Source organism: Miniopterus schreibersii (genome assembly GCF_964146895.1).
Source record: "Miniopterus schreibersii genome assembly, chromosome: 5".
NCBI classification, from domain to species: Eukaryota; Metazoa; Chordata; class Mammalia; order Chiroptera; family Miniopteridae; genus Miniopterus; species Miniopterus schreibersii.
Genome location: NC_138106.1, coordinates 4,227,931 through 4,240,190, shown reverse-complemented (window position 1 = coordinate 4,240,190; position 12,260 = coordinate 4,227,931). Strand labels below are relative to the sequence as shown.

Genomic DNA, 12,260 nt, shown 5'->3' with positions numbered 1-12,260 from the left:
CCCTCAGATGCCAGCCTCAGGCCGCTCCTCCCCGTGGCCTGACCACCGAGATGCCACCACTGCCAGGCGAGGGGAGTGGCGCCTGCAGCCAGGCTGCTGCCAGTTCTTTGCGGCAAGGCGGCATCCAGGAGTTGGCACTGGGCCCGCTTCTTTATGATCTGAACTATCAGTGAGCCTGGAGGACCTGGTCTCTCAGTGAAGCAGCTGGAAGGAAGGTGCTCCCAGAGTCAAGGGAAGAAGTCAAGTTTTTTTCCCCAAATATTTTATTTAAATATTAAATTAAAAAACATACATCCACTAATCATTTGGCATACATTTCTCATGTTAACATAAGAAACAAAATAATTGTTACGGTAAAAAACAACAAACCATATACACCTTAATCAGATCGCGTAGTGCCTTTAAACAGGCTACAGCATTCATCCAAGGACAGTGCTGTGGAGAAACCTATAAAACACACGCCACACACACTTAAAAACAGGACGCACACCTGACTACAGCAACGAAAGAAAACCACCGAGAGTAAAGTGCTTGTCATGGTTCTGAGGCCTTTGATCTCTGGCGTTGGAACAGAAATTTCACAAGGGGAACCGGCTGTGTTGGACCCACGTGCTGCTCCGTGAGGAGGAGGCAAAGGCCCTGGCCGCCCCATGACCCCAGGTTCTCTCTGTTCCCAACCTTCCTTATGAGTCAGAGGGAGGCTTAGGGGAGTTCTCAGCGGCCAGGCGCAATGACCGTCCTTTGCCCCGATCATTGAAGCAGCCACAGAGCAGCAGCAGCAGCGGTGGGGACGGAGGGACAGTAGCAGCAAGCTGGGCAAACGCAGACACATGGCCGGCAGGGGCCGTGACCGCTCTGGGCCGCTGCCTCCCCACCCTCCAGAACTCCGGTGATCTTTGGCTTTTACAAATAAATGCCCACCTTCCCCTGCCGTCACCAGTTTAATACTGAGGGTGTGAGAGCCAAGTGAGCTGAAGGCACCTGGGGGTAAAGGACCAGTGCCGACCAGGCGGAGGGCGCACAATAGCCTCCTCCCTTCTCCAGAGCCCATGGCTCACTGAGCCACCAGCTGGGTCTACCTGCCAGGTAAGGGAGCACCTCGTCTCCCTCCTCCACACGCACCTGGTGTAGCGCTTTGTAACATTGCCAGAGGGGAATTTAAACCAGGAACACAAAGGTGTAGTAAAAAATATAAAAAATAAGTAGTGTCTATCTGTCTTTTATACACATATACAGTATTTGCTTAAAAAGGAACAAAGCTTGAACAACAGTGACCTGACCTCTCATTTCATTTTCCTGAACGAAAGTCTAACAGGTGCGGGGCTGGGGAAGGTGTGGCTGTCCACTGACAGGGACCCGTGCGTGCAGGCCGGTCACCGCCTGCTTGTCCCAGTCCCAGCCTCACCATATTGCACATCCCCCAGTCAGTTGTTCTTTTTGGACCCTGATAATGAAATGCATAAAAACTTAATTAGCAGCGGAAATAAGATGTGCGGCAAGAGGTAACTTCCCTTGCAGGCACCCGTGCCCCGTGCCAAGTGTCGGGACAGAGCCTACCCCGCAGCCAGCCTGCCCCTTCAAGATTCTTCCTCACAGCTCCTCCAAAGACTCCTGGAACCAACCATCGAGCGGCTTATAACTCATCCAAATAAGAAAATGCGATCCTCTGTGTTCCGACTTCAGGGGAGAGAATTCCAAGATTGCAGATTATCTTCTCCTGGGCTGGCCGTTAGAGCTTTTTTCAAAACTGATGCACAAAGCACAAAGTTCACAGCTTTCATTCGAAGCATAGATGTTTCCAGAAGTAGAGAATTGTTCATTTAAAAAAAGGATACTACTCAACACCGCACACGCACACGCGGTGGAGACGCACACACTTGCTCCCACAGCATGCGGCGCACACCAAGGCTTCGTCCAATGCCCTCAGTGATGTGACGCGCATGAACAAGGGAGCCGATGGTCCCCTCCTGCCACCACCCAATCCACAGGGGTGCTGGACTGGTGAGTGGGGCCAGCCCTGTCCTCTGTCTCTAGTCGCTTCCCTCCTTCCCCTCCTGTCCACCCACCCCCACGATTATTATTTTTCTTCAGAAACTTTCCAGTCCCTACTCATGGCAGCAGTTGCTCAGTGCAAGGAGAAAACAAAACAAAAAATAAACTAAAAAGCCAAAACACCAAACGTATTGCTTGTTTCGCTTCTAGGAAGTTATTGGCTTTGAGTCCAGAATCGTCTTCACATACTCTGAGATTATTGCTTCGAGGAGTCGGCAGCCCATGCGGGAGGAAGGTGGTTGGCAGTGTCCCTCACTGCACCAGGACAAACGTGCCTAGCTGGCTGGAGGTCAGGTCCTCCATCTCACAGTCCCCCTGTGGCAGCCCCATGGGGTCGAAACCCGGGGGCAGCATGGCAAAGTGTGGCTGCAGGGGCATGGCAGCGGGGAGAGGTGCCGTGGCAGCGCTGATGTGCAGGTGGGTGTCCAGGAGCTGGGCCGCTGAGGCCACTGGGGAGACCCCGGCCTGGAGGAGGTGGGGCGGCAGCATTGGGCCAGGTCCCAGCCCTAGCTCCTTCTGGAGTCCAGACACAAGGAGGGCGCTGTCACAGGGGGCCAGGACCAGTGGGACTGGCGGTGGCTGTGGAGCCTGCTGGCAGCTGGGCAGAGCTGCTGGGTGGTGCTGTAACTGGAGCAGCCTGGGGGGACACAAGGGAAAGGGGGGGGGGAGAACAGGTTACTGTTGGCTCTGAGCACTGCTCCTCCTGACAAGTTCTACCCAGCCAGGCTCAGACACCAGCAGTTTCCACACCCCATGAAGTGCTGGCGGGAGCTGCCCAGGACACGAAATGCCGTGCGTGACTAATCCCCTGAGCAACTCCTGACATTTCCCTTCTCCATCGCCAACCAGATGTGACATTTTAATTCACTGCTCCCCCTCCCCCACTTACAGGCTTCAAAGTGACACCATCTGACTGCTCCCCACCCCTGCCACCATCTGCAGGAACAAGGTCCCACAGGTCTCCCCACACTTGGGGGGAGGGAGGCACACTCATCTGATTACATGGAGAAGGGGAAGCTTAAGAGACAAGGCTGCTCAAGAAATCCCGATGACCTTGGTCCCGGCGCCACGGTCCCGGGTGGAAGAACAGGCATACCTCTGCTGGTGCAGCACCTCCTCCAGCAGGCTCCTGCCCTCCCGGCTGCCGGCCCCGCTGCCGTGCAGGCCCGGGCTTTGCGCGGGCAGCTGGAAGGCGCCCAGGCCACCCCGCGTGGCCCGGCTGGGTGATGGCTGGCACACCTGGCGCGCCAGCCCCTTGATCTTGTTCAGGCCCAGAAAGCCCTTGGTCCTCGCATTCTTCCTCAGCTGCTGCCGAAAGGCTTTCAGGCCTGGGGAGAAGCAAATGAGGATGGTCTAGGGACCTCCATGCACAGCCCAGGACCAGCAGCCCAAGGCCGGCTGGGGTTTCCAGATGGTGAGGAGGGCCGGACAACATGGAAACGATGGAGAAAAGAACTGGGATGCTTTCCTACAAGGCTGAGGGTGCTCTCTGGTCATCTAATTGCTTTCCATGACCCCCCAGCCCACACAAGCCTAGGAAATCATCTTCTTTTAGGGTTTGGTTTGGGGCAGCAGTTCCAACACCGAATAGGCATGTACCTGGGCAGACCACAGATCCTCTATAGAAGAGCACACACAATGCCATGGGACTAGGGAGGAGGCTCAGGGCACCCCAAGCCCTGGGTGGCATGGAGGGAGGACAGGCAGCCAGGTGTGGAGGCTCCCTTCCTGACCCCATCCCTCCTCCAGGTCAGGAGCTGCTGCCTCGCATCCAAGTGTTTCTTGAGCTTTTAAGATCAGGCACTAGAGGCCAGGTGACTTTGTCCCAGGAGACCAGGTCATCCAGAACCCAGGTGGCACCTCCAATCTGCCCAGGGAGTGCTGCTGCTCCACCCAGGCCCCGCTAGGGAATGGGGGAACCTCTGCTATCTAGGACAAAAGGACACCTGCCAGGGCCACATGCAGCACCTCCTAGGGAAGGTGGAAATGAAAGGGGAAGTCACCTTGAGTGAGCGATGTGTCCGAAGCCCTCCGGCCTTCCTGGAAGCTGATGGGGAGCAGGGCAGCTCCTCCCGGGGCACCCTGAGCCTGTAGCACCGGGGTGGCAGACTGGGCCCCCAGCAGTGGTGAGGCCAGTTTGAGTGGGGAGCAGGTGCCCACCAGCCCCTGAGCAGCCAGGCATCCACTAAGCCCTGCGGGGTTATCTCCCACTGAGAAGGTCAGGCAGCTGTCAGAGCTGGTGCCTTCCGAAGGATTCGCCGTGGAGATGACTATACCTGCAAAAGGACCAGGGCTCTTAGCGAGGGGCTTCTCATGCTCCCTAAGGCTGATGCAACCCACCAGCACCCAACAGTTTTCATGGGAGAGGAACTGGCTCTGCCGCCTTCCCCACACCCGCTGCAGTGACTCCCAGGCCTCAGACAGCCCTTGTGGCCCACTGGCGGGGCAGTCAGCTATACAGGCCTCCCCACATCTATCCTCAACCTTGGAGGAGTGGGAGCTATGATGGCCAGAGGCCACCAGAGGCCAGGGAGCCCTGACAGTCAGCTGACACAGGGGTCCTTGCTGCAGTTGATTGGTGGAATTGACCAAGGACACAGAGGGGCCAGGGATGAGAACCTATCTTCCTGCAACCTGGGAGCAGCTAAACCCCACATTGTCCCCACCACTGAATGACCTCATGGAGTATCTAAGTGACCCTTGTGGCCTCGGGGGTTAAACCATTGGCAGATCCAAGAACTATAACCAGAAAAAGCCACCCAGGAAAAACAGTGTGTTTTGCATCAGCCCCTCGTAGTCCTGACCATAAACACCCACCAGGCTGCGCTCCTGCCCATGTGGACACTTACACGGAGGGGTGCAAGGGGAGAAGGTGGAGACCTCGGCCAGCGTGTGCCTCCGGCCTGTGCTACCAGGCAGAGGCCTCTGTGCCTCTGGCTCCTCCTTGAGGCCCTGGCCCTGCCTGACTTCCTCATTGATGGTGGTGTCCAGCAGGTTGCTGGGGGAGACCGAGCGATGCCGGAACACGCCGTTGCAGTTGGCATCCACAGGGAAGAGCAAGGGCTGTGCGGGACAGAAATAAACCAGTGATCCTGGGACTCCATGTGACCTGCTATGGGGGTTACCACCGGTGGGTGTGACAAGCCCGCCCCCCCCCCCCCAAGATGCCACCCTATGCAGATGCTCACACACCTGGAGTGAGCTGTGGAGGTCACAGTCCATTTCGGCCTGCAGGATGGACTGCCCCAAGGTCTGGGGCTGCGGGTACAGCAGGGAGGACCGGAAAGCATCACTGGGGAGGCCTTCCTGAGGCACCTGTGAGCCGGCATTGAAGGACAGATGCCATCAGGGAGGTGGCTCTGGGGACAACCACGAGCATCGCAAGAAAGACTGTGCTGGCCTCACTCTGGCATTAGCAGATCATCCAGTAGCTGACCAGGCTCAGAACACGTGTACCCTCCCTCTGAGGCCATGCTGTGTGGAAGTGACCAGGCACCGAGAGGGTCAGTAGGAACAAGTGGCCGCAGGTGGGACCTCACCCCCAACAGAGTGACCAGCAGCCCCTCTTCTCCATGCATCCTCTGGTCTGGAACTCACAGGGAGCCCTGACCCAGAGCTTAATGGGTGGGGGGACATGAATGGGGGAAAGGGGCTCAGCCTGTGTCTTGCTCCCAGGCACATCTGAGCAAGAAGTTCCTAACTCAGGGGACACAGGGGTGGGGTGTTAGGAGATCCTCCCTTACCTCCAAACCGCTGTGATCTGAGCTCCTGGGCCTCTGCTGCCGGGTGGGGCCGGGCCGGGCCGACGGCGGGCTGCTGCGGTACTCCCTCAGCCGCTCCAGGAGGAGGTAATAAATGGCCGCAAAGTGATTATAGCTGCTATTCTGCAGTGACTGGGAGGGGCAGAGGCAGGGGGGCAAGTAAGAGCCAGGCCAGAGGAGAGAACTGTGGAGCAGTAGGGCCCCTGTGGAACAGCGGGTGGCATCTTGGGACTTCTCAAGTCACTGAGGCCCTGACAAAGCTGTTCCCAGGGTTATTCTTGGGTGGCCCAGAATATCCTTAGAAGAGTGGACAAGCTGGCCTTTAAATTAGCCCATGATACCATTTTAACTCAACTAGCAAGTGACTGCTTTCCCTGATAAAGCCACCTCCCCAGAACGAGCACCTCTCCTGTCAAAGGCAAGTGTGGGGAGGGACAGGGCGCTGCTCACCTCCACGGTCCTCTGCCGGTCCACCCCAAGGGTCTGCATGATGCCCAGCACCTGCTCGTCATAGTCGCCCAGGTTAGAGTTGTAGCTGAGTGCAGCGCTGGTGGGGCGTGTGTGCGGCAGGGTGGGGTCGGCCTGCATCCACCGATGCTGCCGGATCTGGGAGATGCTGATGCGCTTGGCAGGGTCTACCACCAGCATGCGTCGGATCAGCGTCTCACAGTCTGGGAGTCAAGGGAGGCGCAATGAGCCTATGCTCACAGTCCCCGCAGCCCACTAGGTTGCCACCACAGCCCTGCAAGGGACAAGGCTCCCTTCACACAGGCAACTGAACAAGTGACCATTCCAAAGAACACCAAGGCCAGGAGTGCTGGCCTGTGCCATCGGCTCAGACCGACCTCCAAAGAGTCCTCCACTGAGGGATGGGCCTCTGAGGGGGACACAGTCCTCCTAATGTCCCTACAGAGGCCACTTAGTCTCTCCATTCTGCTGTTACCACAAAGCAGTGGGCAGCTGGTCACATCTTTACTGAATAGAGAGGGAAAGCACAAGTGTGGAGCAAGTGAGACCCAGGGGCGCTGGCAGGGACTCCAGAGCCAAGCGTTCAGCCGGATCTCCAGGAGACGCCCTGAGAGGCAGGCACCTGTCTGCCCATAAGTAGGGCACTGAAAACACACCCCGTGGGTTGGGTTTCTCTCGCAGGTAAACACCCTACAGTAACACAGGCCTGACTCACAGACCCAGAAGACAGTCAAGCAGGCATTTCAGGAAATAAATTCCTCCACCTCCGCATCCAAAACTCCCATCCAGGCTCCCCAGCAGCCCCGCAGCACCTGCCCACTTGCCCGCCTGCCCGCCTGCCTGGGAGAAGGCTCGGCACACACCTACCTCGAGACATGAAGAAGGGGATGCGGAACCGGCCCTCGAGCACCCGCTGCCGCAGGGCTGGCAGGCTGGGCCCATCAAAGGGGAGAGACCCACAGACCAGGACGTACAGCACGACACCAAGGCTCTGCAAACAACCGACAGCGGTCAGTGCCAGGCCCCCAACTGGTTAACTCACAACCAGCACTGGCACCCAACACCTGCTGCGCATAGGGCTCCTACCCAGATGTCGAGCTGGGGGCCTTCATACTCCTTCCCCTCAAAGACTTCTGGGGCTGCGTATGGAGGGCTCCCACACCACGTAGACAGAGGCTCTCCCGACTTGTAGAAATTCCCAAATCCGAAGTCTGAGGGACAAAGAAAGAGATAATGAAGTTATGGTAGAAACAGCAGGGCCTCAGTTTCAAAGGCATACGAGCAAAAAGCACCAGGACCTTTGCTTGCAGGTCCCCCTTCTAGCAGGCCAGCACTCCCAGGTGCGGGGTGACCCCCTCCTTACCCGCCAGCTTGATGTCCATGTTGCCATCCAGCAGCAGATTCTCGGTCTTGAGGTCCCGGTGCACGATGTGGTGGCTGTGGCAGTACTCCACGGCCGACAGAATCTGCCAGAACTTCTTCCGTGCCTCATTCTCACTCAGGTGCCCATTGGAAGTCAAATAATCTGAGGAGCGACAAAACCAAATTACAGCCCCAAATCCACAAGGCTGGCTGCTGTCTGGGCGCGACTGAAGAACGCCGAGGAGTTCTACGGGGGACAAACTCAGACACTGGAGAAGTAGTTTCTGACTAGTGGGCACCTTTGCTCCCAACAAGTGTTAAAAATAAGTGTGGCTTACCAAACATCTCTCCATTTTTTGCAAATTCGGTGACAATGTAAAGCATATCCTTTGTCTCCATAACCTAAAAAGATAAAGACCTAACGTTTAACCACACGAGAAGGGAACACAGGGGTGCTATCAACAACCTACTGAACCCCAGGGCACTGTTAACTTCTTGGATGAGTACATTCATTATTTTCGGAAAGGAAAAAAAAGCAAACTTCTGCAATAAAGAAACAAAGAAGGGGATTCCTATTTGGAAAGAGTTGTTTCCCAACCAGAGGTGAATTCCTAACTAGCGGCCTATCCCGCCGTATCTTTGCCCTCACTAAGGTCCAGGTGTATTAGAATTCTCCTACATCGTATGCTTAACACGCTTTGCCTCACCCACCTGGGGACTCTGGAGGCTACAGAAGTAAAAGCGATTTTGAGAGTTCTGCTGGCTCTTTCTTCTAGAAGTCAGCAGGCAACAGATTACCAAGCTAATGGCCAGCAGGGCTGAATAATAGATAGCAAACACCCCGCCCCACATGCGCTGGTGACATGATTAACTAGGCCACAAGAAGCCAGCTTCCCCAGGGGGCTGAAGTCTGCTCTGTGTGCAGCAAACTGCTCAGCATGTGTCAACAGCAACAGCCAGTGTCAAGTCGCCCTAAGGTTCCCTTACTGAGCAAGAATTTTATTTCACTTTGAAAAAAATTTTTAAAGAATTTAAAATAACTATGAGACAAGGTAAAATTCAAATCTTTGGTTACGGAAAGTAAAACTCACTCATATCCAGGTGTTTTAACATACTTCAAAGGAAGACAGAGAGATAATACATCCTTACAGAAAAAGATTTCTTCAAGGTTCAAAATACAGTTATTCCTTTAAAAAAGACAACTGCTTTGAGCTGTAAATCTAAAAAGAAAAGTGATGAACACTGTGATGTTCATTTATTAAGAGAGTATTACTTTAAAAAATTGTGCTGGGAAAAAAACAAAGAAAGAAAAGCGAACACCAAGCACTTTAGCTGGAATTTTCGCTGCCCTTGCCCTCGATGTATAACTGAGTGACAAGTTAAGTTCATCCCTTTTCTCAATGAAAGAAACTGACAGAGAAAGAACGAAGACTGAATGTGTTTTAAGTTTTAAAAAACCTCAAGGAAAGAGTTTAGTGTCTCACCAAGGTTCTGGGGCTGAGCCAGCTGGATGAAAATCAGATACCAGTGTCAAAACCGGGGGAGGAACAATTGTTGCTGTCCCCAACAGTTAAAGCAGCACACAGAGCATAAGAAAATTCACCCCAGAAGAGACCTAGAACTTGGATCATGTAGTCAAGGCATCGCTAACTGGGCTCCTCCACACGGGGGCCAGTGGGGCACAGGAGGACAGGAGGACAAGGAAGCCGCACTCGGGCTCAGCCCTCCAGCAGAATCAAGATCAGACAGGGGTCAGCCCACTCCTGCGGAAACAGGCCAGGCACATTTCTCAGGCACTGACATCAGTGACCGGGGAGGAAACTTCTCATCAGAAGGCAACTCACAAATGACAACAGAAACAAAGCATGAACCAGAGAGCACCTGACGTGAGTGCTGCACTTAACGACGGTGAGTAAACTGTCATTCTGGAAACACAAGCCCCAATGACTACTTCTACCTTCATTCTGACTGAGTAACGAGCCTTCCGTGGGGTAATTTTCAATTACAGTCCTCTCTCCTGCCCACTGTACACCTGGCCCTGCCAACAGCAAAACACTCACACTACCCTGTATTCATTCCAGACTCTCGGGGCTTCGCAAAAGTCATCAAAAGGAACTTGCAGCCAACACAACTGGATGCAAGAGCGAGTATTTGCGAAGAACTTACTCTCTTGCACGAGGCTTTATTTCATCTTTGCAGAAGTGCTCACTTAAGGAAGAGACTGCTCTGCTGTCCTCATTAAACCAGCATGTATTTCCCAAAGATATACTTTATTAGTTTCAACAGAACAAAAATAAAGTCACAAAACAAACCAACAGGCTGCCAGTGTGAGGCCCGTTCTTAACATGGATTAAAAGACAAGCTCTTTGCTCTCACCACGGGCAAGTGTTTTCATCTCTCCGTTTTGATGGGAGAGTTTACATGGGGAAGACAAACGCTCACGGCTGCCTTTGCAAGATAAGTTTATGAAAACTGGTAAGAGCGGCTGGTCTGAAAGTTTAATGATTATCTGCAAAGGCAGAAGTGTCTAGTTTCACTGGAATTTGTCCTTCTACACTAAATGCTTGACCTGTGTCAATACACAGTTCTGGCTGCTTATCTTCAGAGTAAAGTAAAGGCAACAACCTCCCACCTCTATGCGTTTAAAACTGGAATAAACTGTAATACTAAATAAAATTTTCATGAAGCAAATCTCGATTATGACCACAAAGCAAGAAAACAACCTCACCACTTACAGAAATAAACCTATTTACCTTAAACAACCAACCCAACTCCCACACGTACCCAAAGAGCGGGGCAGCCGTAAGAAACTGCAGGCTTAGGTTGCTGGAAATAAAAACTAACACACCTGCCAGCGGTCACAGCGCAAGGCAAACTCGGGCCCTTACCTGATAGAGCTTTATGATATGGGGGTGATTCAGGAGCTTCATGATCTGAACCTCACGGTATATTTTCTCCAAATTGCTTGAATCTAGGCGTGTCTTATCGATGATTTTTATTGCTACCTATAGATTTTTAAAAGAAAAGGGATATTTTGTTTGTTTAAAAGAAAAAAAGAAAACTCTCACTTAACCTAATTCGCACATTTCATTTTTTGCAGGTTAATTTCTAAAACACTTTGTCCCCAAGAGGTCCCAAAAAGTCGGGGAGGGAGGAAAATAACCAAAGTAACCATTAATATTACTTAAAAGAGCCGAAGTGAAATAACTGAGGCTCTGCAGGCTCAGTGCACAGGGCGTTAGATCTGGAAGCGCGAGCGCTGCACTCCGGGGTTACCCGGTCACCCTCCTCTCTGCTGTCCCCTCGTATTTGTACACACGAGGCAGCCATCACATAAAACATTTTTCTTCTTTCCTGGACTAAAACCTGTCAGTGTTTAAGCCCTGGCGCGATGGGCCCCCCAGGCAGCGGTCCCCCCCCCCGGGGGCGGCGGCCCCCCGGGCAGGGTCCACCCGGGGTCGGTGCCACCGCCCCACGCACCTGGGTTTTGGTGACTCGGTGCCGGGCCAGCTTCACCACCGCGAAATTGCCCTTGCCCAGGGTCCGCTCGATATCGTAGAAGCCCACGCGGAGGGGCTTCTGCGGGCCCTGGCTCACGCCCGCCGGGGCCGCGCTGAACTCCGACATGATCACCATGGCTCCGGGCACCTGCGGACGCGGGGGGCGCTCAGCTTCCGCCCGACCCGCGCCCGCGCCGCCCGCCGCCGGCTCCACGCCGGTGCCCCCGGGCCCCAGCCACGCGCGGCCGCGACTCGCTCCCGCACCGCCGCCCGCCGGCTCCACGCCGGTGTCCCGGGGCCCCAGCCACGCGCGGCCGCGACTCGCTCCCGCACCGCCCCCCGCCGGTGCCCCCGGGGCCCCAGCCACGCGCGGCCGCGACTCGCTCCCCCGCCGCCCGCCGCCCGCCGCCGGCTCTGCCCCGAGCCCCGGACCCTCTCGGTCCCGCCGGGCGTACCCCCCGCTCCCCGCGGTCGGTTCCACTCCAGCCCCCCGGACCCCCTCGGCCCCGCCGGGCGTGCGGCCCCGCCCCCGCCGCCCCCCGCGCCGGGCTCCTTCCGAAGCCCGAACCCCGAAGGCCCTCACTCCGAGGGCGTCGCGGACCCGCTCCCGCCGCCCCACCACAAAGGGGAGGCGACGGCGGCGGGGCGAGCGGCGTTCCGGCCCGCACCCGCCGGCCGCCGGAGAACAGAGCCCGGAGCCCCGGCCCCGCGCCGCCTCACCTCCGCCGCCCCCGGGGCGCCGAGGCTGGGACGCCGCTCGCCCCGCGGCCCCCGCCGACCGCTCGGCCGCCGCCGCTCGCGCGCTCGCCGCTCGGATCGCCGCAGCCGTCGCCTGTGCCGCCGGCCGGGCCGCGCCGCATGTCAGCTCTGAGGCCGCGCCGCGCACCCGGCCGCACGCGCCGTCGCCCCGCCCCGGCCCCGCCCCGGCGCCCGCCCCCGGCCCCGCCCCGGGTCGCCCCCGCCCCGCCTCCGCCGGCCCCGCCCCGCCGCCGCGCTGGACGGACACAGCCCCATTGACGTCGCTTTGACGCCAGAACGACGCGCGGCTCAGCGCCAGGCGGAGGGAGAGCGGGAGATCGGGCCGTTGCCAAGAGACGGGCGGCTCTGACGCGCGCGC

At 56.3% G+C, this 12,260-nt stretch overlaps 1 protein-coding gene across 1 annotated transcript; it reads right to left on the bottom strand.

Moving 5' to 3' along the window:
• Positions 1 to 252: 252 nt before the first annotated feature.
• Positions 253 to 11,951, bottom strand: SIK1 (salt inducible kinase 1). Its single transcript, XM_081139221.1, has 14 exons — positions 11,864 to 11,951; positions 11,124 to 11,291; positions 10,532 to 10,648; positions 7,982 to 8,045; positions 7,645 to 7,806; positions 7,368 to 7,492; positions 7,149 to 7,272; positions 6,264 to 6,484; positions 5,796 to 5,945; positions 5,245 to 5,367; positions 4,902 to 5,115; positions 4,056 to 4,328; positions 3,149 to 3,380; positions 253 to 2,689 (listed from the first exon to the last, which is right to left on the bottom strand). The coding sequence occupies exons 2-14, from the start codon at positions 11,277 to 11,279 to the stop codon at positions 2,305 to 2,307; spliced, it is 2,346 nt and encodes a 781-aa protein (XP_080995347.1). The 5' UTR covers positions 11,280 to 11,291; positions 11,864 to 11,951; the 3' UTR covers positions 253 to 2,304.
• Positions 11,952 to 12,260: the final 309 nt, after the last annotated feature.

Excerpts from the sequence above, each read along its gene's own strand:
- SIK1 (XM_081139221.1), bottom strand. The coding sequence starts at position 11,279 with ATGGTGATCATGTCGGAGTTCAGCGCGGCCCCGGCGGGCGTGAGCCAG. Across the intron at positions 10,649-11,123 it reads ACCGAGTCACCAAAACCCAG|GTAGCAATAAAAATCATCGA; the intron begins GTGCGTGGGGCG and ends AAAAATCTATAG. Across the intron at positions 5,116-5,244 it reads ACCTCCACAGCTCACTCCAG|CCCTTGCTCTTCCCTGTGGA; the intron begins GTGTGTGAGCAT and ends TGTCCCGCACAG.